Source organism: Saimiri boliviensis, chromosome 4 (assembly GCF_048565385.1).
Source record: "Saimiri boliviensis isolate mSaiBol1 chromosome 4, mSaiBol1.pri, whole genome shotgun sequence".
NCBI lineage: Eukaryota > Metazoa > Chordata > Mammalia > Primates > Cebidae > Saimiri > Saimiri boliviensis.
Window position 1 is genome coordinate 145,049,013 of NC_133452.1, and position 27,506 is coordinate 145,076,518.

The window sequence follows — 27,506 nt, forward strand, 5'->3', positions numbered from 1 at the left end:
GCCGTCCCATTGCAGACTGCACAGTAAGCAATGCAGAATCTGTTCCTAAGGGACCTTTGCTTGTCCCACCTGCCGGCAGGCTGCTTCCCTCCACTCCACACCAGCCACTGACCTGCTAACCCCTCCTCTCCCCTCCTCTACTCCTCTTCTCTCCTCTCCTCCCTCCACTCCTTGCTTTTTTCTCCCCTCACTCCCTGGAGTATTGTATTTTCTCTTGTGGTGCAGCCTCACCCTTACTCGCCTACATACATAGCTGTACTCCTGCCCCCAGAGTCTCATTTTTGATTCTTTAAGTCTCTCCTCAAACATACGTTTTCTCCTTAAGAACAGCTTTAGAGATGGTCATCTTGATAAAAGTGTTTTTACTCTGCAAGAAAAGAGAGACACCATCCCCAAGAAGACCTCTATAAAAGGAAAGCAAGGCAGAGTACAATGGCTAACATCTGTAATCTCAGCACTTTTGGAGGCCAAGGAAGGTAGATCACCTGAGGTCAGGAGTTCAAGACTAGCCTGGCCAACATGACAAAACCCTGTCTCTACTAAAAATACAAAAATTACCCGAACATGGTGGTACATGCCTGTAAGCCCAGCTACTTGGGAGACTGAGTCAGGAGAATCACTTCAACCCAGGAAGCAGAGGTTGCAGTGAGCTCAAATCATGCCACCGCACTGTAGCCTGGGCAGCAGAGCAAGACATCATCTCATAAAATAAAATAAAATAAAATAAAATAAAATAAAAAATATAGCTATGCAGCAGAGCAGCATGAGACATGGAAGAAGAGAAGGATTGTCCAGAAAGTAGAAATCTGAATGTGACCAGAGCACAGCTTCTTCAGCTACGGCTTGCTGAGACTGGAAGTCAGCACCAAAGCCTGGCAGTACATTTGGTTACCATTACATAGACATAACCATATTTTAAATAACTATCATAAACCGATTCCAATTTTATTCTGTAGTTAGGGAACAGGACATTCTCAAAGAACACTTTGATGTCTTTATAAAGGTTCTAATTAAAGAACTCTTCAAGACATCTTTATGGGTCGATTTCTGAACTAGATGGGCCATAACTGATTTCAGTCAAATCCCACTTTCAGTAGGCAGAACGAGTAAGTAGAATTCCTTCAAGAAAGTAGCTTACTCTTCTATCTTATATGGGTGTGTTATAAATGTGTTATATAAAATGCCATCTGTTATAAAAACAAAACATTTCATTAAGAAGGCGCGGTGGCTCAAGCCTGTAATCCCAGCACTTTGGGAGGCCGAGGCGGGTGGATCACAAGGTCAAGAGATCGAGACCATCCTGATAAACATGGTGAAACCTCGTCTCTACTAAAAATACATTAAAAAATTAGCTGGGCATGGTAAGTGCGTGCCTGTGATCCCAGCTACTCAGGAGGCTGAGGCAGGAGAATTGCCTGAACCCAGGAGGCGGAGGTTGCGGTGAGCCGAGATCGCACCATTGCACTCCAGCCTAGGTAACAAGAGCAAAACACCGTCTCAAAAAAAAAAAAAAAGATTTTTTTAATTGTACATTCTGCAAAAGGCCAAATTCTGTAAGCTAAAGCAGAGGTCCTCAGAGTGTGGTCCCAGATCAGCAGCTCTGGTATTACCTGGGAATATGTTAGAAACACAGGTTCTCAGGCCTCACCAGATACACAGAAGCAGAAACTCTGGGGTGGGGCCCAGTAATCTGTGTATTAACAAGCCCCTCAGCTGATGCTGATGCCCTGAAGACCACTCTAGCCTGAAGACCACTGTCCTAGGGTCACCACACCCACAAGGTTCCTGATTGGTCCATATTGAATATTTCTTCTCTTTTTTCTTTTCTTTTCTTTTCTTTTCTTTTCTTTTCTTTTCTTTTCTTTTCTTTCTTTTCTTTTCTTTTTAACATAGTCTGGTGCAGTGGTGCAATCTCTGCTCACTGCAACCTCCCCCTCCCAGGTTCAAGTGGCTCTACTGCCTCAGCCTCCCGAATAGCTGGGACTGCAGGCACACGCCACCACACCCAGCTAATTTTTGTATTTTTAGTAGGGATGATGTTTCACCATGTTGGTCAGGATGGTCTCAATCTCTTGACCTCTTGATCTACCCGCCTTGGCCTCCTAAAGTCCTGGGATTACAGGCGTGAGCCACTGTGCCCAGTCCATACTGAATATTTCTAAATGCTAGTGTAATCCCTGAATTATGATTCCTTTCATTTCTACGTCTTTTGAATCTCAAAAATCTGTAGCCCTGTCTTCAGATTACATGGTTTCTGCAATAAAGCCAATGCTTGAGTCCCTGCCCAAATTCATATATTGAAATCCTAAGCCTCAAGGTGATGGTATTAGGAGGACCTCGTTTTGGGAGCTGCAGATGTGGTCTCTGGAGATACAGGGAAGAAGGAGAACAGAAGTCTTGGCTTTGAAGAGAAAGTGCGATGACCCCACTAACGATCAAAACCGTTAAACCAACCTCATTAAGGGTGGCTCCACCTCCCCAACCTCCCTGCTTTTTCTACCAAGCCAAACCCAGAAATAGAACACGGCTCACTCCTCAGGGCGATTGCCTCTGCCTCATCTCCAGAGATCACATCTGCAGCTCCCAAAACTAGGTCTGTTCTGCAGGGGGACAGTTCACTGCTGGAATCCCAACCCTAACAGCAGAGCCAAAGCCAGAGGAGAGGAAAGCGAGAATAAGGCCAAAGCGTGCCTCCAGATTCCAAACGTCATTTTGCAGCCCTCATGCTATCAACCGCTGCCTGCTGGCTCCTGCCGGGTCCCTGGTCCATACACAGCCTGCACCAGGAGCCTGCAGAGACATGGGGGCTGGCGATGGGAAACAGATGGTGGCCTGTGCTTCATCTTTCCCAAGTTTACAACTTCACCTGGGGGTGGAGGCTGTTCTGAGGGTCCCCAAGAGCTAAGTTCATGCATCGCTACTGACCCTTTCCCTGTGAAAGCAGAAAGTCAATACGCATGCTACCCCAGACCAGAACAGCCTCATCTGTCGATTCAAGGTCCTGGGGGAACAGTATTCAAATGCCTCTGCTCACTGCCTTTTACGTCTGATTGTGGTTCCCGGGGAGCCTAAAATTTGAGAAGTGAAACTGAACATGCCACTGCCTTCGTGAGGGTAAAGGAAGAACCTTTACGGCCTTTTTATTGGCCGGTTATTTTTCTGTGTGTTTCATACCAGCCCTCACCATGAAGGGTTTCACAGCCACTCTCCTCCTCTGGACTCTGATTTCTCCCAGCTGCCGTGGAGGCGGCGGAGGGGGAGCCTGGCCCACACACACGGCCTGCAGTGACAGCGGCTTGGAAGTGCTCTACCAGAGTTGCGGTAAGACCTCGCAGCTCAGCCACGTGTGTGGGGGGAAAGTAAGGCCCACAGATGTGAGCCGCTAGTGCTCGGTTGGGGTGGGTGAGGGGACAGGGGACAGGGGACAGGGGACAGGGGACAGGGGACAGGGGACGGGCAGCTGAACACTTTCTCCACCTGCAGCAGGTCTGGGAGGGCCACTGGGAGCCTTTGGGAGAAGAGGGGTGGGGCCAAGAGCAGAAGAGAGAATGGCAGAGCAACAAAGACTACAAGAAAGAGAAATTGAATCTAAATATAGCAATTTACTAATTGAGAACCCAAAAAAGAACAAGATGATCAGTGAGTCTACCAAACCATCAAATCTCACCAGTTGAAAATTAGGAAAAGAAGCTTCCAGTAGGCCCTTCCCCAACACTGTGCACCTGGGCTGTCTTTCCATGTGATGTCCTTTGCAAGTGGAGTGAAAAGGTGACTTCTGCCCAAAGAGAAGATTCCTCTCACTCTCTGGACACTCTTAGAGCTTCCGGGACAGCAGCAGCTCTCAAAAATTCAGCAAACACTTCACGTGCACCTACCGGTGCTAGGGTTTCTCAGTGCTAGAGATAATAAAAGTGCGTAAGCCAGGCCCGTCACCTCAGCGGACCGACACAAATGCCAAGAGATAAATTGCAATTCAGTGAAGAGAATGCAGTGAACTGCGGTAAGAAGCGTCAGAACCAACCAATCAGGCTGCGTCTAAGTCAGCTAGGGCTGCCGTAAAACGTAACAAAGTACCGCGGTCTGGGGACTCAAATAACACAGATTTATTTCCTCACAGCTCTGGAAGCTGGGCTGGTTTCTCCCGAGGCATCTCTCCTTTGTTTTAGGTGGCATCTTCTCCGTGTCTCCTCACGTGGTCTTCCCTCTGTGCACATCTGTGTCCTCATCTCTTCTTTTTATACAGACACAGTCATATGAGATTAGGGCTTACCTTCAGGGCCTCAGTTTAGCTTAATCAGCTCTTTAAAGATCCTATCTCCAGCAGGGCACGGTGGCTCACACCTGTAATCCCAGCACTTTGGGAGGCCGAGGCAGGTGGATCACTTGAGGTCAGGTGTTTGAGACCAGCCTGACCAGCATGGTGAAACCCCATCTCTACCAAAAATACAAAATTAGCCAGATGTGTTGGTACACACCTATAATTCCAACAACTTGAGAGGCTGAGGCAGGAGAATCGCTTGAACCCGGGAGGTGGAGGTTGCAGTGAGCCAAGAACGTGTCATTTCACTACAGCCTGGGTAACAAGAGCAAAACTCCGTCTCAAAAAAAAAAAAAAGACCCTATTTTCACATACAGTCTCATTCTAAGGTACTGCAGTCCCCCAGTCTGCTAGGAATATGTTCCAAGACTCCCAGTGGCTACCTGAGATCATAGATCATTCTGAACCCTACATATACTATGTTTTTGAATCCAATAAATGAGACAGCTACTAAGTGATGGACAGGCAGGTAGCAGAGACAACGTGGATTCTCTAGAGAATTCATGTTCCTGGTGGGATGGAGCTGGACAGCACGAGACTTCATCATGCTATTCAGAAGGATGCTCAATGTAAACTTATGAATTATTTCTGGAATTTTCTATTTAATATTGGCCTGAAGTTGGCCGAAAGTAACTGAAACCTTGGTAAATGAAATCTTGGATAAGGAGGCACTACTGTACTGGGGGTTGGGACATCAACACATAAATTTGAGGGGATGCAATTCATCCCATACAGGGCTCCCAAGTGGGGAGAAACTCAGGAGACCAGCTTGAGGATCACAGCTGCTGTTAGAGGGACTGGCTTGTGCAAGCGCATTGAATTGTGATATCTGTCACTTTGGAGGGAGGTGGGGGACATTTGAACTGCGGGAAGTGGGAAAGAGAAGTCGAGTAATTATCTGAATTGGCCTCACTCTAAGCTGGAGGGTGACAAGGAACCAGTGCTTGCACAAGTAGCTGATCCTACAACTGCCACCCAAAGAGCTCCCGGAGAGGTCCAGATGGTCACTCTGGTCAGCAGGGCCATTTGCTCAATTTGGCCTTACTCTTATAAAGAAGGGACATTGAAGTGCACAAAAAAAAAATTAAAAATAAGTAAAAGAGGATAAATGGCTGGATGCTGGAAGTGCTGATCTTGTCACTCTCAGTTTTCCGATGGGGTCAGGATCACTAGTATACCATTCATTTTAGGTGCAGGATGAGAAGCAGGATGTGATATGAGGACTGGTCAGGATTGGTTTTTCCAATTCATCCTTGCATAAAAGGTTACCATGGCTGATCTGTCTCCCAGACTCACCCTCTGCCTGCAGCCAGGCTGGCGCATCCTTTCAAGTCACTGGCGAGAGGACTGGGCATGTCAGGGAAAGAGCAAGGACACACCACCTGCCCGTCTGAGGATGACTCTTTCCTCTGTGGGTGAAGTTGCTCCATGGAGTCAGTGAACGTCCTTGCCAAGCCCTGCTCCAGGCACTCAGAATAAGGGACAGAAGAGAGGCAGTTCTCACCCAAGTGTAGTGGGAGGCTCAGACAATTAAGCAACAAGGTAAACGCTTTGTGTGAAGGGCTGTAGGGAAGGCAGGCATTGTGTACCAGGGGCATGGTGGTCAGAAGATAGTGAGGTTGGCATCTAAATCTGCTGGGGAAGGAGTCACCAAGCCTAAGCTGAAGCTTAAAGACTGATGACAACAGTAATGATAACAGCTCATGTCGGTGGAGGCCACCATGCTGAGTGGTTTACACACATCATTCTTATCTTGCAGATGTGTAAACTGAGGGATAGAGATTGTCATTCACAGATAACTTTTCCAAGACCACACAGCTAATAGTGGCAGAATTACATCCCCAGGGTCGCAGATAAGGTAAGGCATTGAGGAACTATTTATAGAATTAAAACAAATTGATCCCCAGCCTGCCTGACTCCAGAGCCCATGCTCCAGAACTCCCTGAAGTCTAGAGTTTCATCAGCAGGCAAAGCGGAGTAAAGGAGAGGTGAGAGAAGAAGTCTGGCAGAGAGCACGACATGCATGAAGGCCTGGAGAAGGGGCCAGGCTTAGGGTTCAGGGAACTGTAGGAGAGCTGAAGACACAAAGGGCTGAAAGAGGAAGTGGAAGATAAGAGCAGGACCCCAGATAAGGGTGGGCCGTGTCCCTTTGGCCAGGAGGAAATTGCATTTTGGAAAGATCCTTGGGCAGTTAACAGGAGTGTAGATGTTGAATTGGAAGTTATTTGAGGCTAAAAATAGGGTTTTCTCCAGGCAGAGCAATAATTCAGGAAGAAACCACTAAGGCCTGAGTTGGCACCATTTCCGCAGTCTTGATAACCTTGAGGAGAAAGGAAACTTCACAAGCAGTTACTGGGTTTTGAATACGAACTAGGAAGTAAGCATAATTTTCTGAAAAAGCGGAAGTCCTGGGCTGGTCAACTGCCAGTGACACAGGAAAGAAGAGAGCCACTGTCTTTACTAAAGCAAAAGGGGAGTGAACACAGTCAGGGGCCTTGGGTTTGCTAAATCACAAGTCTCAAGGTTACAGAAGCCCAGGGACCCCACCCCTTGCACATGTCACAAACACCCACCAATGTATTTATTTATGTGCTACCTCTAGCATATTCACAAAGATGTGAGGAGATGACAGAAATACTTGTAATTGGAAGGAGAAACAGGCGTGAGGGGAAGCATAAGGGAAAGTGCTATGGACTGAATGTCTGTGTCCCCTGAAGATTCGTGTTAAACTCTAATCCCAATATGACGGTATTAGGAGGTGGGGACTTTAGGAGGTGATTAGGTCATGAGGGTGGAGTCTTCATAAATGGGATTAGTGCCCTTAAAAGAAGAGGTCAGAGATCTCCCTCTCTTTTCACCACATGACACAATGAGAAGGTGGCTGTCTGTAAACGAGGAAGCGAGCCCTCACCAAGAACTTGCCCCTGGTGTCTCTCTGATCTCAGACTTCCAGCCTCCAGGACTCCGAGAATTCACTGTCGGCTGTTTAAGTCCTTCAGTCTATATAATTTGTTAAACCTACCTGAGCTGCCTAAGGGGAAATCATAAAAGGCAGGACAGGTTAGACACATGTAACAGACGAGGCAGCAAAACATGTAAGAGCTTAGGATCTGGAGTCAGCAAAGCTCATTCAAATCTTGGGGCAACGTTCTAGATCTCGTGGTATTGGTTGTAAGGAGGGTGTATTAGTTTCCTGCTGCTGCTGTAACAAGTTTCTACTTGGTGGCTGAAAACAACACATGTATTCACTCATAGTTCTGTGGTCAGAGTCCAAAATCAATTTCACTGGGTGAAAGTTTTGGCAGGGCCTGGGCCTTGCTCCCTTAGAAGCTCTGGGGGAGAATTCATTTCTTTTCTTTTCTTTTCTAGCTTATATAGCTGCATTCCTCGGCCTGGGGCTTCTTCCTCCATCTGCAAAGCTGACCATGTAGCATCTTGCTTCCTTCCATTATCACATGGCCTTCCTGTTCTGTTTCAAAGCTTCCTCTGTTTCCTTCCTATAAGAACTTTGATGATTAGGACCATCTCCCGAAGTTAAGATCCTTAATCACATCTGCAAAGTCTCTTGCCATGTAAGGTAACATTCACAGGTTCCAGGGGTTAAGATGAAGATATCTTTAGGGACCATTATTTAGCCTAATATCAATAGTGAGAATATATTACCTACCCCACAGGGCTGTGTGAGGATTGTGTGAGAAGGACTACGTGAAAGGTACTTACCACATACTATGAGCTCAATACATCTGCACTGCTGATGACTTTGTAAGGTGTTTTACAGCTGATAGAAGTATAACAGACTCTGAGCTTCCTTAAAACCTAATCAAACAAGGAAATGACATCGTTTCTGAAATAAAATTAGTTTTTAAGATGCTCAGCTTTTCCTGATATAGGGATGAGCGATGACGGGAATTTCTCCCCAGAGTAGATGACATCCTGGACAGTGTCTCTACTGAGATGCCATGGTGACTCACACCTGCTGTTTCTCACAGTGCCCCTTGGTGCAGGTCAAGAGCTCAGAATCAGGATACATTCTGCAAAGGGCCAAGGCAGAATCCTCCATGAATACAGCAATCACAGGTCAGGCTTCTTTGAGGGAGAAGGTTAGATTGTGTACAGGAATGGATAAGCTGCATGTCCTGTGGGCAATCCTCCATAAATATGATTGTAGCTCTTGTTTTTGTTACTGGATTTTTGTAAGAGTCAGATAGCAGAGTTCTGAGTTGTACGGTTTTGGCAAGAGCCCAGTGTTGTAATTTCACGTGCTCTGACATCAGCCAGGTAGGGGGACCTGTGACACATGCTCAAAGGACTTATGTGCCCCTTGGTTTCCCTGATACTCACAGGCTACCTGGACATAGGAGTGGTTCCTAGAAGTCGTATAAGGCAGACACTTGAGAACAGGAGCCCACAGGCCAGAACCCACTCAGTGCCTGTTTGTGTATGGCTTGTGAGCTAGGAATGGTCTTTACATTTTTAATGTTAAAGAATTCAAAAGAAGAATAATATTCATGACACATGGAAATCTGAAATTCAGATTTCTGTGTCCATAATAAAGTTTTGTTTTGTTTTGTTTTTGTTGTTTGTTTGTTTGTTTGTTTGTTTTGAGACAGAGTTTTGCTCTTGTTACCCAGGCTGGAGTGCAATGGTGCGATCTCGGCTCACCGCAACCTCCGCCTCCTGGGTTCAGGCGATTCTCCTGCCTCAGCCTCCTGAGTAGTTGGGATTACAGGCACGAGCCACCATGCCCAGCTAATTTTTTGTATTTTTAGTAGAAATGGGGTTTCACCATGTTGACCAGGATGGTCTCGATCTCTCGACCTCGTGATCCACCCCCCCCCGGCCTCCCAAAGTGCTGGGATTACAGACTTGAGCCACCGCGCCCGGCCCATAATAAAGTTTTATTTGACACAACTGCACCCATTTTTTTAGGTGTTGTTTACGCTACTCTTGTGTTACAGTGGCAAGGTAGTGCGACAGTGACCACATGGCAAGGCTCCACAGAGCCTGACATATTAATTATCTGGAACTGTATAGAAAGGCTTGCCAATCCCTGGTCAAAAGTAGGAAGGAATCTCTTAAGCGAGTCACCAGATCAGAACCTCAAGTTCCAGGCCTTCCAGATGATTCTGGCCATAGAGAGCCTGCATGGACAAGTGAACTCAATGGCAAACCCACCATGATGGCAAGGAATTTACAAGATCTCTTTCAGAGACTCGTCATGGTCATAATAACCTCTCCCTTCTGTATGCCATTTTAAAATTTATGAAGTCCTTCCATTGACAGAGCTTCATTAAATCCTTACAGAGGCGGACAGGAGGTTTATCTCCATTTTTTCAATATAGAAACTGAAGCATACACACATTAAGCATTTTAATAAAATAGAATACCTGAGCAATGATGCAAAGCTGTATGTCCTTACTGCATGCTCAGTGACATAGAGCTATGTCATAAAATTCTAATAGAGAGTAAGCCATGCCATCATATCCCAGAAATACAGGGTGAGACCAGGGACAAGGCACAGCTCAAAAGTTAAGTCTTCAGGTCAGGAAGTGAAAACCTCAAGCAGTCTGTGGACTGGCGGGAAAAAAAAAAAAAGGAGGATGGGGAGGAAGAGGAGATCAGGAAGAAAGGGAGGAGGTGAGGGAGAGGGAAAGAGAGAAGGAGGAGAGAAAGAGGGGAAGGAGGAGGAAGAAGAGGAAAAGGAAGAGAGGTGAAAGAAGAGGAAGGGAAAAGGCAGTAGGAGGAGGGAGGAGAACGAGGAGGAGGGAAGAGGAGGAGGAGGAGTCAGAAGAGTGGGGAAGGAAAGAGGAGAAAGAGGAGGATGTAGAAGAGAAAGAGGAGGAGAGGAAGGAGAAGGATGAGAGGAGAAAGACGAGAGGGAAGAAGAGAAGGAGAGAAGGGGGAAGTGGAAAAAGAAGAGAGGGAGAGGAGAGGAGGGAGAGATTCCTCTGCTGATGGAAGAATTGTTTCCCTCCTGCCCCACCGCACCCCAGCGCCCCCCCACTCTACGCACATCCAGAGCTGGGCCAATTTGGCTCATCCCAAGCATCCCTCGGGAACCTACGCCGACTCCTAGGAGAAGGAGCCCCACCACATCTCTGTTTTTCAGCCATGCGTACCAAGTTCTTGTCTGTTTCAAGGTGGTGTCTAGAAATGACAGCTTCCAAATTAAAAGAAGTAAATGCAGGGCCATTCTCTTATCGTTAAGAACAGCATATTTTATAGTCAGAGCCCTACCCAGCAGGAGGAATGGTAATTTCCTGGGGAAGCCCTAATTCCCCCACCCAACCGTTCCTCTGTAGGGTAGTCGGTGAGCAGGGAGGGACGGGAGCCCTATTCAGCCGTGTGTGAAGGGCTGTGGGTGGTCCCTGTGGGACCTGGCAGCCCCCTGGAAGTTTCCAGGGTCAGGTTACCATGGCATCTGGTCACCAGGCTTCACACTTGCCATCCGCACCTGCTCTCCTCCCCTTAAAGGCAGTCAGCCTTCAAGTCCACCTCTGCCTAAATAGGCCTCCCATGTTACTGATGTTTGCTACAGGGCAGGTGCTTTAGCTGACCTCCAAAAAGCCCCTTCATTACAAAGTCTAAATCAAGTCACGTGTGCCTGAATCATCCATCAACCTGGCCAAACAGGACAATTATCAGAATTCAAGAATGTAAAACACCTCCACACAGAATAGAGGGTAAGATGCAAACAGCCTCGCCATGTAGCAGAAACAACAGGGGGTATTGATAAAATGTTCACAGAAAACATTTTAAAAGCTTCCCTGGGAGAAAATGGGTGGGGATCATTCTACGTTCCTCAGAACCTAAGAATTCTGAAGGAAATGAAGCATAAAACAAGGAAGCGCAAATCAACAGCATCAAAAAAAGAAACGAAAAAGTCACAGTCCATCTAGCCACTTAGCAGTACTTTCAAATATTGTACACAGACAGCAGTTTCTCTCTTTATTTATTTTCCCAGATTAACAGGGATATAAAATTATAATTAAGGAAAAATAGACAAATAGAGAGACAAAGATGCAGTTTCAAAGGGATGCCTCTGGGTGCCTTGAGCAGGGCAAGGTCTTTCGGCCCAAATTTAAAGACAGGAAGTTGAAAAAGAAACACGAGAAAGATCCACATCGCAGTGCAGATTTTTTAAATGCTAGATGAAAGTGAACAGTGCCAGAAGGGACGCAAACCACGTAGGTGTGTTCCTGTGACCACGCCACTGGGATCCTCCGGGTTTCCATTGGTGGGAAGTTTTCACAACCCAACCTCCAAGCCGGAGTTAATTCTCCCAAGGACTTTTTAAACAAGATGCTAAATAACTTAGTGAATAGGGACCTAGAGAGGGAAAAAAGCCAAGAGTCTGTGGTTCTAAAGAGGCCTCTTCTGCAGTCAGGAAACGTTTTCCCAAACAGTGTTCACCGCTATTTTCATCCTCAGGCAAGATCTCAATGGGCAGCTCTGCTCAGGCTTTGGGAGGAGGCTTTGGAGAGGTAGAGATGGGAAGCGCTGTCCTCCAGCCCCGGAGCTATTTTTGTAGAAACTACAGCATAGCCAACACATTCCTAAAGCAGCAGCAATTGTGCCGGAGGGGGAGTGTGAAGACCAGAGCAGTTTCTTTTTTTCTCCAGAGCAAGAGGAAAGCGAAGGTGGAAGAGGCAACTCCCAGCTCCAGTAGTGCAGCGAGAGCTCCTGGCAGATCCGATGGCTCCAGGTGGACAAAGGTCATCGATCCTAATTAGAGCAGTCGGAAGGCACAGAATGGGAGCAGGGCTGAGGATGGAGTATATGGAGAGGCAGGTGCTCCCTCCAAAACAGAAACAAGGCCGAGTTTTCACTGAAATAAAAGGGTGACCCATCTGCGACCTGTGTACCATTTAGGATGGTGTTCCTTCCTTTTCTGGGATGCCATGTTAGGTAATAGCCTATGCCCCTGATCCGCTAGCTTTGACTGGGGTTCTAGAGACACCAGCTGGGCAGCAGAAATCTGCTGGGGTCTCTCAGGAAACCAGTATTTGACCTCCATCTGTGAGGTAAGTGCGCAGAGGGTAGCATGCAGGTCAGCGCCCACCAGCCCCCGCATGGGACCCAGGAAGGCGTCACTGTGTGTCCCTTCTTCAAATTCCAAGCTCCTCCTCCAGTGCTCCCTGCCCTCAGAGCAGAAGAGGGTGGGAACCAACCCAGTGGCCAAGAAGAAAGAGAAAATCCCCCGCCCAGAAACCTCCACTCACCTTTCCAAGCACAATTTACAGCCTAATGTTCACACAGGCTGCCTAATCAGCCAGAATGCCCTTGCAAGGGCTCTCGTATTTGAAACCTGACACCTTTCCTTCTGGCTAGTGGAAGCTACACCAGCCTCGGTAGAAAATCTAGAATAGAATTATCAGGTTGTTATTGTTGGTGTTGGTGTTGTTTTGTTTTTTTTTTTTTGTTTTTTGCCTTTGTTAACTATTAGAACCCTTCACCGTAGCAGGGATCTTTCTTATTCAAAGGGCTTCTCTGTACGCTTTAGTGCTCAATTTAGTCTTCTTATATTGTAATTTTAAAATATCCTTTTAAACAATTCAACACTACTTACACAACTAATAAATCAAAAATTTGTAAATTTAGCAAATTAACATTTGCAGGCAGTCATATACTGGCCACAAATTTGTCTTAAACATCTAATTGAATATAGCAGATTTTTTTTAATTTGCTTTATAAATTTCAAAAGCAGAAAAAGCACACACAAATTATCACAAGCTTATTCAACTCATTATTCTTAATTTCATTTCAAAATATCGATACTGTGAGTTTACATTGATCTCTTTGTTACCTTTGTACTGACGTTTATTTTTACTTATCCTCTTACACTTTCCCAAGATTACAGCAATATTTATCTCAGTATTTTTCTGGATGTCTAATATATTCCAGACCAAAAATAAAAAGTATCTCTTCAGACCATCTGAGGATGCAGGTTTTGACCTACCAACCAATTGATTCTGGTAGCCAGCCTGCAAGTTGAGCTCTCTTTCCTTAAACTTTACCTATTGCATGCTTAAGACCATTTATGCGTCTTCTACTCTGCTGTTTTTTCTCGTGACATGCTCTTTAAGTTGTGCTGGGTCAGTGCCTTGTAACTCATTGTACGCTTATTGTATATTGATCTCGTCTGCAGGTGTCATTGGAAACTCACGCCTGCCCCGGCCACCTCCACATATCATTAGAAAGGTGATTTATAGTAGATTATGGTCTTTGTCTGCATGGCCAAGGTTAATCCTGACAATACTCAGCTAGTTCATCGTCTTAGAACTTGACACTAAACTGTCTTTCCGTTTGTATATTCTGTGTGATCACTGGTGCTGATTTGACTGTTGCCTGACATTCTGCCTAATTTTTATATGGGACCACTTGAACTGATCAGTCCTTCTGTTCTATTTTTCCCAAGACTATCTGGCTCATTCACAACTCTTTGTCCTTACTCCTACTTGCTTACAAAGATAGAAAAAAACTGCATAGTTGTTTCTGATCTATCCATATGGATAGAAATGAGGCTCTTTGCTCATCTAGTGCTTGGGACGTGACCCAATTTCCTTCTCATCTTTGTTATCACCCAGACGTGCCTGCTAAGTAATTCTTAAAGACAGAATCACGAGAGATGAGGTCTTCAGAAGCTCAAAACAGCAGGCACTGTTTTCCTATTTCTAGCAACTGCCTGGTATTGTTAATGCTGTTGGCCCCAACCAGGAGAGAACAGGACACTTGATCACCTCCCCTTAACCTATCCTCTACCATGCCATCAGTATAGTTGCAGAGGACTTTGGTCTTTTTGGTCAATTCTTAGTGGCTACGGATAAGAGGGAAGCACACCCCCGTGTGGGGTGAGACACCGGAGTAGTCATCAATCTGAGTGTCAGCTTGATGTCCTGTGAGGCTGAGTGATTGGTTTGTAACAGTCTGCCTTGGGACGGCTGATAAAACATTGGGTTGCAGGGAGCTGTCACACGACGACCTATTTTTCCACAAGCCTGGTGCTCTGCAGGCACAGAGAGAGGTCAGCATTCTGCCACTCCCTGCCCACAGGCAGACGGGGTTCCCTTACAGGACTGGAAAATGTTCAGGCAAGATAGAGCTTCGGGGCTTCAAGCCAAGTGCCTCCTTGTTTAGAAAAGGAACATCCGAGCCAGAAAAGCGATGTTTCCTAACGATGGTCACAAAGCCAGCCAGCCAGCAGCAGAGCCCAACAGCACAGCACCCTCCCAGGCAAGCTCTGCTTCTCATTCAAGCATGAAAACCATCACGTGAATCAAACTTACCCAATGTCAGGTGAAAGATGCCACATAAACCAAGACCAGACCTCTCCTGCACACCCACATCGCCAAAGCACAAAGGACCCTCTCTCTAGGCAGCCCTCCTCTCAGGGCAATCTCCCCACGTCCTATTTTGCCTAAGACCCTACAAAATAAGGCCTTTTGAATATGCCAGACACCACTGGGGGCTCCTTTATAATATTGAGAGGATAAGCAATTCCATAAATGTGCTATTATTGTAAACTTTACATAGAAATGACATTTTCATAGGGCAGCAAAAGTGAGAGCTTGTTTAGAGTGTGATAGGAGCCTCATTAAGGACTCCAGAAACCTTTAGTAAACACATAACCACGACAGGGGATGCCTGATGAAAATACAGCAGGTCGACTGGGCACGGTGGCTCAGGCATGTAATCCCAGCACTTTGGGAAGCCAAGGCAGGCAGATCACCTGAGGTCAGGAGTTCGAGATCAGCCTGGCCAATATGGTGAAATCCTGTCTCTACTAAAAATACAACAAAATTACCGAGGCATGATGGTGGATGCCTATAATCCCAGCTACTCAGGAGGCTGAGGCAGGGGAATCACTTGAACCTGGAAGGCAGAGGTTGCAGTAAGTGAGATCATACCATTGCACTCCAGCTTGGGAGACAGAGTGAGACTCCATCTCGGAAAAAAAAAGAAAGGAAAAGAAAATATAGCCAGTCATTTGGGCCCCTAACACCCAAAGCTTGATGCCAGAGCCTGCTTCTTCTGGTCTTTTCTCCATGTGTAGAAAAGCTTGCTGCATACAACCAACTTTATCCGTCAGATAAACAAAATCCTCCCACTTCTCTCCACTGGGATCATTGCCACGGGCCTGGATCACCGGATGGAGGATATTCCTAGAGGAAAGGGTTAGGAGCCTCAAGTCTCCAGAGAATAAATTCTAGAGGGCATGACAGATATCTGTCGCTGTTTAATGACATTACAGCCTAATCTCAGAAGCAACATCCCAATGCTTTTGCATTGTTCTACTGCTTAGAAGCAAGTCACTGGGCTACTCCAGGAGAGGGGATTGCACAGGGCACTCGGAGGGAATCTCTGGGGCCATATTGGAGGCTGCCTAATGCAGAATGGCAGATAACAATAACACACAGAGGAGGGGCTGGTGATTGTACATAAAGCATTCTCATGTCCTTGACCTGGTCTTTTTCAGGGAAGAGAGTAAAGACAATGTTTATTTATGCAAGATGAAAAAGTTCTAGAAATATGAGGCCCAACAATGTGAATATACTCAAGACTTCCAAACTGTACACTTGAAAATGGTTATGATGGTAAATTCAAAGTCACATGTGTTTTGCCACAATAAAAACAAACAAATAAATACGTAACATACTTCATATGCCAAGGTTTTTAAAATAGGTAGGAAAAAAACAAATTTTTTTAAAGATTTATTAAGATATTAAAACTCATGTTAAAAATCTCAAAGGTAAATACTGCAAGACTAGAAATACAGTATATAATTTCCAAGCTATAAATAAAACAATTAAAAGAAAAAATAAAACATTCCAATTAATCCAGACTAATGCTGGAAAGAAGGGAGGAAAGGCATAAAGAAAACCCAAAACAGGATAAAATAATTATTAAAATACCAGAAGCTTGGCTGGGCGCAGTAGCTCACACCTGTAGTTTCAGCACTTTGAGAGACCGAGGCAGGGGGATCACCTGAGGTCAGGAGTTCAAGAGCAGCCTGGCCAACATGGCAAAACCTCATCTCTACCCCAAATGCAAAAATTAGCCAGGCATGGTGGTGTGTGCCTGCAATCCCAGCTACTTAAGAGACTGAGGCAACAGAATCACTTGAACCTGTGAGGCAAAGGTTGCAGTAAGCCAAGACAGTGCCACTGCACTCCAGCTGCCAGCGCGAGACTTCATCTCAAAAAAGAAAACAGAGGCCGGGCGCGGTGGCTCAAGCCTGTAATCCCAGCACTTTGGGAGGCCGAGGCGGGTGGATCACGAGGTCGAGAGATCGAGACCATCCTGGTCAACATGGTGAAACCCCGTCTCTACTAAAAATACAAAAAACTAGCTGGGCATGGTGGCACGTGCCTGTAATCCCAGCTACTCAGGAGGCTGAGGCAGGAGAATTGCCTGAACCCAGGAGGCGGAGGTTGCGGTGAGCCGAGATCGTGCCATTGCACTCCAGCCTGGGTAGCAAAGAGCGAAACTCCGTCTCAAAAAAAAAAAAAAAAAGAAAGAAAGAAAACAGAGGCCTTAATAGATATAAATGGACTATATTAACCTGATTTTACAAAACAAAGACTGACAGATTGCATTTTAAAAGTTGGCTATCTACTCTTTAAAGAGATACATCTAAAACATAGATCTACCGTGAACAATTCATTTGATGGTGAAACAGTGGAAACATTTCCTTTAAAATCGAGAGTAAGACAAATACGCCCCTCACTACTGCTTGTATTCAACATTGTACTGAAGGACCTCACCAGTGTAGTAAGACAAAAAGAAAATGTTTAAGGATTTGAAAGAAGGAAATAAAAATGTTACTATGTGTATACAATATGACTGTCTACACAGAAAAACCTAATCTACAAATTACTGGAACTAATGAAAATTGAATTAGCAATTCATTTGGAGATTAATTGACTACACTATTCCAAGAAATAGCTAGCATGCATCGCTTTCATTAATTCATTTTCATGAAGGTGGCGTATATCATTGTATGTATCGACTACTATTGTGTCCCTTCTTTCGATCAAAACGCATGTTGTTTCCACTGTTTTGCAATTACAAACTCTTGTGGACACCTGTTATTTATGTCTTCTGTGTCAGAAAATGTTTATCAGCCAGAGCTTTTTTTCTTTCTCCATTTCTCAGCAGCTTAAGCCTGGGCAAAGGTATTTAGACTAATTGCTCTAGTTTTATCAGTTTTGTCTAGTAATGTTTCCATGCACACTAACAGTTTTTAAATGTTATGTTCTGAAGACACATGAACAGATGGCAAAAAAAAAAAAAAAAAAAAAAAAAAAAGACTGAACAATATCCAAATGGTTACAGCAATGGCGTTACAGCGAAGGGCATAGTGTTGAGCCAGGCCTTCTTTAAACGTTGCTGTGCAGCGGAAGAAACTCAGATGTTGTGTTTAACTTGTGTGCAGGTCTGCGGGGACAGGATGGCTGTGATTGTTCAACAGGCGCACTCTTCTCCTTTATGAAGAGTGCAATTTCCTGTCTTATTTTTCATGGCAGCTTGCTAACTTTCGATGTAATTCTTTTTATATCTTTAGCAAAAGCATTTTTTATTCCTCTAATCAGAAAGGGAATGTTAGGGTGCGTTGATTCTGGAGAAATGAGTCTTTTCCTTGCTTAGGAATTTATTTCGCTGGCAGGGGGACCAAGCCAATAGCAGCCCTGCTTTTCCCCTCCAGCATCCACCTGTAAGAGCTTGTAATCTTATATTATTCATGGCCCTGGGATCCTATTTCCGGAAGGTCTATGTTTCGTGAAGATAAAATACAAGCAAGTTCAGAGTTTCCCGTAGAAACACGTCCCTCCTTCCTGTCCAGGAGAGCTCTACTGCAGAGTTGAGGCATCTAGCAGACCCATTCTGGCTTCATCTCACTGACGTAAGAGATGCAGAAATAAACGACAAATTGGCTTTGGGAATGAAGAATATAACTTCCCTGATCCCAGTTCAAGACATCCGGGTGGGAACTCCCACTGGGTATCCACTCTGCCTTCCTGGGGAAGCTCCACAGGATCATCAGGAAGGAAACCTGGGATTCCACACCCTGGAGATACTGGGTCTCTTATGCTCTGTGGAAGCCCGAGTTTCTGCCCTTCCTTATACACTTCCTCTTCCTTCAAGGGCTTCCCAGTTGAGGCACTCCTCCACCTTAAATCCAGGTGGCCACATTCAGAAGCAGTGTCACGCTGGCCCCTCAGCAACATGCTAACATAGAAAAGGAAGGTCTCTACGAGTCAGCTCTGCCAACAGGATTGCTTCCTAGGAAAAGTGCAAATTGATTTTTTCCTCCTGGGGAATTGGAGGCAGCCATGGACAATTCATTACCACATGCAGGGAGAGCAGGGAGAAAAATAAGCTAAGCTGCTCTCATACTAGAAAGCATTTAGGAAGCAAACCCATAAATATAGACAATTATTGTGTGTTCATTAAAAGTTAATTTTTTAAAAAAGAATTCATGCTTGTTCTGTAGGGCTCTGTGTATGGCCAAGATTCACTCCGGGGCCCTGAACATTGCAAGAAACATTTGCACTGGCAAGGAAAGGTGCTGGCCTCTATTTTTGTGGAAACAGGGTCTCCCTATGTTGCTCAGGCTGGTCTTGAACTCCTGGGCTCCAGTGATCCTCCTGCCTAGGCCTCTCCAAGTGTTGGGATTATATGAATGAGCCACTGCACCCAGCCAGGATGTGTATCTTGATTGTGGTGGTGCTTACATGCAGTAAAACTGCATAGAACTACATGAGCAGACACGTGCATGCATGTGAAAACTGCTGAAACCGGAACACAGTCTGTCGAGTGTACTAGTGTCAATGACGAGGTTTTGCTATTCAGTTATGTAAGATGTTATCATGAAGGGAAGTGGATGAAGGTACACAGGACACTTCTTTACTCTTTGGGTAGCTTCCTGTGTCTATCGTTATTTCAAGACAAAAAGGTTTTTTTAAAAAGTGGCCTGACGCTCTTGAGCCTGAGGCTGTGACTCTCCCTCTGCCTGTACATCCCACAGTGCAGGCCCCAAGTCCCCGGAATCTGCGCTCCACTTCCCTGGCCTCTTAGGCATCTGAGAAGCCTGGCGTAGGAAGGAAGCATGAACCCTAATATAGTGCTCAGTTCCTCCTCCTTTTATAAGTGAGGAAACAGAATCTCAGCGGGGCGAGATGAGTGCTAACCGACACCCCGATTTACCGTCTGAGTTACATGGGAGCATCTATTCTTAGGAACACGCTAAGACAGGGTGCCCTAAAATGGTCAGGCTAGAGCGCCAAAGCAAGGAGGGCTGGGTTTTGTCTTGTAGAGTGTGTGTGTGTGTGTGTGTGTGTGTGTGTGTGTGTGTCTGTTTGTGTGCATGCTCACCTGTGGGCTGCAAAGCACATACTGGTGTCGCACTACCGGCATGGATGGTGTAGAAATTCAATTCCACATCATGGGCAGATGTTCAATAAAGTCAGCAAGAGGGTGAGCATGTCTGAGCTCACCAGCAAGATGAAAGCTTGTGATGATGGTGGAAACTCTTTCTGACCCCAGCAGCTGCAGAAACTTGTATTTTGCCAAGGAAGCCTCCTTCTTTGGAAATATGTAGGAAGAAGGCAGAAATCTACCTTTCAGGTACCACTTTAAGCAACAGAGGAAAGAAAATTATCTTGCTTTTCCACTATCCTTCCAGGGGTAATTCTAGACCTTTAAGGTTCGTCCGTGTCTGAGGGAACACCACCTACCTCTGACCTCCAGCTTTAAAGACAGAAGCTGCACTGATAGCATTTACATGAATCAAGATGAAGGTCACAAAACCACAGCTGGCTTGATTTCACAAAGAGCCCTTGTTGGTGAATGTGAAGTTCCCAGAATACACAGTCTTTAGGACTTGAGTTTTTTTGTAGATGTTGTTCTCTGTGCCTGAGTTGGTAGACAAGAGTCTACTGCAAAGGGTCCTACTCCAGCCCTATACAAGATTTGCAACCTGCACACTTTCCATAAATCCTCTCTGCCTCAGTTACCTCCGTTCTAAAACACAGATAACAGCATCTTTCTTAAGGCTTTTGTGAGGATTAGAGATGATACACGTGTAGGGCTTAGAGCAGCACCTGTGGTGGGTGGGGGCGGGGGAAGAGCTATAGAAGTGACCACCGTTATTACACCCATCTGTAATTACTGGAAATATTTGGAAATATATAGGAATGTACTTAAGATGAATGTCACAAAAGTGCCTCCACAGCTTCCAAGGCAAAGCACTGGCACCTGTCCACCAGGTGGCCGTCTCTGTCACCCACACTGGGTTAGACATGCCTCCTGTTCTCTCCTGTTCTCTCACAGTGCCGTGTGGCTAGTCTGCGTGACGGTCATCTGTTTACCCCCTCTTCCTCCTGAACGTCAGGGGCTGCGTCTAAGACTAAATCATCTTCATATCCCGCATCGGACACAGTGCCTAGCAAACAGTAGGAGCTCAAAAACCTTTACAATGGGACCAATAAACAAATATCAGGCCTTTTGTCTCTCCTGTTGAATTAGCATCCCTCCTTCCATTTTCTCTGCACCTACCAAAAATAAGAAAAATCAAATGGCTGCTGTGTTCTGCCAGCCGCTCTGACTTCAGGCACGTGTCCTGAACAATCTAACTGGAGGAATATTTACCCCCCAACTCTGAGTGCTGAACGCTGCGAGGATGAAAGTCATCTTTATGGCCTCTTGTATTAGAAGAGGGCACACTGAAGTTAAGATTTATTACAAGGGCAGTGTGCTAGCAAAACGTTTGAGGAGATCAAGGAGCAAGCTGATTGTTTCCAAAATCAGCTGAATGACTGCTAAGGTGATGCGGCCCCTTACTTTCTGGGTCTCATGGTTTATCCGCCTTCCTCCGTTCACTCCTCCAACACTTAAGCAGCTCCCATGGTGCAATGCAATGAGCCAAGCAAGGTGTTGCTAGAGTGGGGAAGTCAGAAATAGTGAAGGGACTTTTTTAGCTCATTCTCAAATTCTTACGGAGATATTTTCGTAGAGTTTATTTCTTAAAACCTTCTACTTCTCTCCCCTAAACCCAGGTTCAAGCGATTCTCCTGCCTCTGCCCCCCGAGTAGCTGGGATTACAGGTACCCACCACCACGCCTGGCTAATTTTTGGATTTTTTAGTAGAGACAGGGTTTCACCATGTTGGCCTGGCTGGTCTCGAACTCTTGACCTCGTGATCCACCCACCTCCGCCTCCCAAAGTGTTGGGATTACAGGCGTGAACCACTGCACCCGGCCGAATAAGTTGTTCGTTTATAGCCTGTATTTGTGCCTATATTCAGGAACACAGACAGCCTTTCCAGAAGAAAATCAGTGTATAGGAAACAAAGAAAATGGATGAGTTGACGTTCCATCTCCAAAAGTCATGACGACTTATGGAGAGGCATGGAACACACACACAACACAACACAATCTGCCCAAGTCACAGCCACGGAATAACCACATCCAGAACTCCTGAGACTGTGAAACTTGACTGCCTTACAGACCGAGAAGGGAGAGACAAAGCTTATTAGACTACAAAAGATGTTGCCGGTCTCTTAAGTAGTTCCTTCATTGACGCCAAATATCTTTTATTTATAATCATGTCTTTTTTACTTTTTTACTTTTTTAAATTTGATGCCTGTTTGCATTCCCACCTTCAAATCATTGCTCTCCGCCCAAGCACAGAGCTCCCGCGAGCCTGCAGGCAGCCCAGGAGTCCTGCGCACACCGGGCTCTGTGGTCTTGGCTCCCCCAGCCCCACGCCGCCCACTCACATATGCCAAGCTCTGCTGTTCTTCCATGTTCCTCTCCACATTGGGAGTTGTTCGCAGGCGTGTCCTGTCTCATGCTCCCCATCCTCCGCTAGCTCTCCTCGCTCATCTTTTCAGCTTTGTTCTCTTCATCGCTGAACTCCCATCTCAGATCTTTTCATACCTAAGATCGTGTTTGGCAGAGAGTCGATGCTCAGGAAATAAAAGAGGAAAAAAAAAATGCTTTTAGGGGCTGCTGCAGGAATCCTACCTAAGCAGAGCCGTGCCTTTCTTGAAAGAATTCTTGAGAGTCGCTTGGGTAACTGCCAAGGTTCCAACTCCTCAGGACTGAGCGAGGGGAAACACCATCTCTCTTTTGTAGAGACAGGAGCCAGAGACATGAAAAATGAGAAAGGGGCGGGGAGCATCTCGCCAGGTCATAAAGGGTTGGGCAAAGGAGGCTGCCTCCTAACTCTTCATAAATTCTGTAGCCCTTGTGAAATGGTTTATAAGGAGGTTTCTTAGGACATCTATGAAGGGGTTAAACGTTGAGCCTGAGTAATACCCGGTAGATGTGGGATCTCACATTTAAGATCATATATCAGGAAATCAGCAAAAAAAAAAAAAAAAAAAAAAAAAAACTTGATGTGTCTTTTAACGGTGGATTTTAAACTAGGCAGGGCAATAGAATCACCTGGGGAGTGTTTACAAACCAGGCAGCACCCAGAATTGTTAAATCAGACTGTCTGGGTGGAGCTCAGGCAAGGGTATATTCACGGCACTCTCCTAGTGACTCCAACACGCGGCCACATTAAGAACCAGCAGCGAAGGGCATCCCAACCATGAGATGGTGTTCCACCAACCCTGTTTATATCTCAAGGGCGGGGAGGTCCCAACTGACATCTAGGTTTCATCTCAGAACTATCTCTTTAACTTAAAGCTGGGCTGAAGGCCGGGTTGGGTGGTTCAGGCCTGTAATCACAGCACTTTGGGAGGCCGAAACGGTTGGACCATTTGAGGTCAGAAGTTCAAGGCCAGCCTGGCCAACATGGTGAAACCCCATCTCTAATAAAAATACAAAAATTAACCCAGTGTGGTGGCACACATCTGTAATCCCAGCTGCTGAGGAGGCTAAGGCATGAAAACCCCTCGAGCCTAGGAGGCGGAGGTTGCAGTGATCCAAGGTCATGCCATTGCACTCTAGCCTGAACAACAAAGCGAGACTCTGTCTCAAAAAAAATAAAATAAAATAAAATAAAATAAAATAAAACTGGGCACAGTGGGTCACATCTGTAGTCCCAGAAGTTTGGGAGGCTGAGGTAGGAGGATCACTTAGACCCAGGAGTTTAATACCAGCCTGCAGCAGAACCAGACCCCATACAAATAGATGTATGAACTTAACGAAATCATTTTAAACCTGGGGTGTTCTTACATTAAAAAGAAAAATGATTTTTAAAAGTTGGTTTCATTGTCTGCAACTGTGATGAGAATAGTCAATATTCCAACATCTTCTTTCTAACTGACTCTGTTCTCCTTTTGCCCAATTATTAACTGTCTATTATGTGCCTAGCACTGGTCAAGATGCTTTATATGCATTATTTTCCTTAATTCCTAACAAAAAGAACTTCTACTGCTTTCTCCTCTTGAGAAAAGCAGCACCCGTGCAGAGAGACAGTGACATGTGCCATCACAGTGAAGAATTTTAGCAAAATTGGGAAGCCTGTTGGATCTTGTCGCTCTCTGTAAGCAACTTGAGTCCTAGGATGCCCAGGTCCCGGCACACACGTCTGGACTCGTTTCCCCTCCATCTAAAGTTCTGCTTCTGTCTTTTGTCTGCCTCGCTCACCCGCTCCAGGGTGAGAGCCGCGCGGCATCCAGGGCGCAGTGCTCAGGGCTCTGGAGGCTGAGTCTGGAGATGGGAGGAAGTCACTTCCCTGCCTGAGATCTCAGCCTCTTCCTTAGCAAGCAGGCATGTTAGAACTAACACCCCATGCCCTGGCCACTCTCAAGACGAATGAGAGAATCAACCATTCAAATAACATTTGAGGACCTCCTGGCCCATTTGGTTCAAACCCAGCACCATCCATGAGCAAAGACTAAGGCGGCCTCAGCTGTTACCTCCCAGCCGGTCTGCCAATTCCTGCTCACTCATCCATCATACTCCACCGCATCAGATGCCAAGGACAACAAGTACCTTGGCTTTTTCTTTTAAACCATATCTAGTTCATGACTTCTGGAAGCAGGAGGAAATTCCCTTTCAGAATTTGCAGCATGTCAAGAAAAGTCCCAGAGCCATCTTTGCAGCTGTACAGTCAAATAAACCACCCTGTGCATCCCGGCCCTGCTTCTGTTCCCTGTCAAGAGACAGACACATTTGTAAGCAATGCAGACATGAAATACAACAGGTGTATCCTGGTGGTGTGGGAGTTACCAATGCCATGGTTCCCGCTGTCCCTAAGCCAGGCTCTCCCTTAGAAGGAGTCTGCCGGCTGGTGAAATCCACATTGGCAGTGGAGAAGCATGTGCCAAAGTCTAATCTTCCATTATAAACAGAGAACAGACTAGCATTTATCCTTTCCTATCCCACACAGACTGACTCCAGATTAGTAACAGGAAGTTAAACGACTAACAACACCAAGCCGAAGAGGCAAGTTCCCGTGATGCTTTTAGACTTGGGGGAGCTCTGGTCACTACTTAACCAACCCAGTAGGGGTCTGGGTGAACTGGCCTGGTCAAAATACTCCTTTTTTACCTCGATTCCACCACAGCTAGTACAGTGTCCAGCGCATATTAGACGGTTAATAAAAATATTGTAAGAAAAGAATAGTGACACCATTATTAAGACGGTGTTTAAAATGAAGTGGGGTCAGGCAAGGTAGTATAAAGTGAATTCATGAGAAGCCTGCCTTGCCCATAGAAGACTATAAAATATTGATTTGTGTTGACTATAAATGAGAGATTTAGAGTATACATAGAGTGTACATGCATCTTTTGTTGAGTTTATTATTCAGTGGTGTGCTATCATAATCAGATGGTGGAAGTACTATAAATCCGATGACAGCAGAAGCATTTCTGATTTGTCTTTCTATCCGCAAGACCTAATCCCCTTCCTACCACAGGTTAGTGAATGATGAGCCACGTTGCTCTTCCTCTTGCAAGACCCACTGTCACGCATAAGACAGGTTCCAGTTCCCTCTCACCTTCATGTTAGGATCCTATGCTATGGGGCGCCATGGCATCCTCTTGGTAACACACACAAAAATTGTGCACTTAATGCATTGGTTTTATTTTGTTTTGTTTTGTTTTGTTTTTTGATGGAATCTCACTCTGTTGCTCAGGCTGAAGTGCAGTGGCACAATCTTGGCTCACTACACCCTCTGCCTCCCCAGGTTCAAGCGATTCTCCTGCCTCAGCCTCCCGAGTAGCTAGGACTACAGTTATGTGCCACCACACCTGACTAATTTTTGTATTTTTAGTAGAGATGGGGTTTCACCATGTTAGCCAGGCTGGTCTTGAACTCCTGACCTCGGGTGATCCACCTGCCTCGGCCTCCCAAAGCGCTGGGATTATAGGTGTGAGTCACCACGCCTGGCCAGTGCACTGTTGTCTATTCCTAAGACGCAAAGATCAGACATCACCACCTCACATAGGTCACTACTTTCCTCAAGGCATTTGGCAAGATATTTTGGTTAGAAGTCTTCAATGCCACACATCTCTTACGATTTCTAATGTTTATATCATGATTTAAAAAAAATAAAAAAATAAAAAAAACTCCCCCTATGCTGATGGAAGCCAAACTTACATTATTCTGTGAAACTGGAACTTAGAGGCCAGAGGGGCATGCAAGATACGTACTCCTTTTCTGCCAATAAAAAGGCCTACTATGAATTCTATTTTTTTTTTTTTTTTTTTTTTTGCAGTTAAAAGCAGACAAGATAGGAATCCAGAGTTTTAAGTCTAGCAGCCCAAACATACCTTCTCACTCAAAAACACATTCACCAAGGTTGCCAGGCAGCCAGCAGGACGTTGCAGCTTTTACCACGTCATATCACAAATAGAAGCTATTCCATCGGAACAGTGTTCATTTTACGTTTGTTGCATTTGATAGCGATAAACACGTGTAAGTAGTTTGAACACACTATCTACATATCTGAGATGAAGAAACAAGAAGCCAGTTCCTACGTACGACTGGAACGTGTGAGTCAATTACTGAGGAAATGCTGGCCAAAGAGAACTGCTATTATGAGATAGGGACCTCGTGGGGAGCCCTGCTGGGCTTCTCCGTGGTAATAAGATTTGATAGGTAGAAAAAAGAAGAGATCAGGACATAATAGAAAAACACAGCTAGAATACATTTACGACATTGTAGGTTATTTCTTTTCCACAAAGGCAGGGAGGGGGTATGAGGGGAGGAAGCAGAGAGAACACAGTGGCATTAAAGACAGAAAAGAGGAAAGTTAATTTTGCATCGTGCTCGTGATGAATTTCCAGCAGTGGGATTTTACTGAAGCCTGATTCATCATCTTCTTGTAAAGGTCTACGGTGACCCTTGAACGTCATCCTATGAATTTGCCAAGAAAGTTAAGATGCTCTAGTAAAAGTACAGCCATGAAGGAAGACAGACTTCTAGATCCATGCCCAGCTAGGCCTGTATGATAGACAGAATACAAGCCGGCAGAATTGGTCACCAGCCAACCTAAAAGAAGAAATCAAAAGCAAGGCCTGTTTGTTATTTTGTTACATTTGGGAAAGAATTCTGGAAGATGCAGAGGAATATCTGCTACCATTTGGCCCAGGACCAGCAGTTCAACCACACTCAGACACTCTATCCCCAGTGCCAAGTGGTTCTGTTTCTCTAGAGAACCCTAACACACCCCCTTTTATTAAATGGCCATCCAGTACTATTTTATTGAGCAGCCAGAAGCAGACCAGCTTACTCACATTCTGTTAACTCAATTTTTCCTTCCCTCCATAAACTGTTTACTAGGGGGCAGTCTTGCCAGTGCCGCTAAGCTGCGTGTGGATGGTAAGGTCTCCTGGGCGCGCTACACCCTCTCTCCCTCCCCAGGTCATGCCTCTGTCGGAAGCATGCTGGTAATCGCTAATATCCTCCTGGGACCAGGGTGTGTTCTACCAACAGCACATGCAGAAAGCAGTACCAGTTTTTAGAGAAATGCGGGTCGCAGGGAATGAACCGTGAAAGCTAAGGTGTGTTTGAAGAAAAGTCAGTGTTCCGGAACTCAGGATGGTAGTTAGATCTAAGTATTGGTATGAGGAGAAAACGAGAAAGGGAGAGAAAGGGAGGGCGAGAAGGAGAGAGAGAATGAGAGACAGGAAGAGAGAAGAGAAGAGGAGAGGAAAGGATACGAGAAAGGAAGGGGAAGAGAGACTACCTTTACAGAGCAGGAAGGACGCTGCAAGCTGGAGGTTGCC

General features: G+C 45.6%; 1 protein-coding gene across 2 annotated transcripts in view; it reads left to right on the plus strand.

Moving 5' to 3' along the window:
- The first annotated feature begins 3,108 nt into the window (after positions 1-3,108).
- LY86 (lymphocyte antigen 86) overlaps positions 3,109-27,506 on the plus strand; it is a 73,168-nt gene continuing 48,770 nt past the window's right edge. Inside the window, exon 1 of one of the 2 annotated variants that reach the window (XM_074398411.1) lies at positions 3,109-3,321. In XM_074398411.1, the coding sequence (XP_074254512.1) occupies positions 3,186-3,321 (136 nt within the window). In that variant the 5' untranslated portion in view covers positions 3,109-3,185. The remainder of the gene's footprint in view (positions 3,322-27,506) is intronic. The other variant, XM_003927377.4, reaches the window with a different exon arrangement.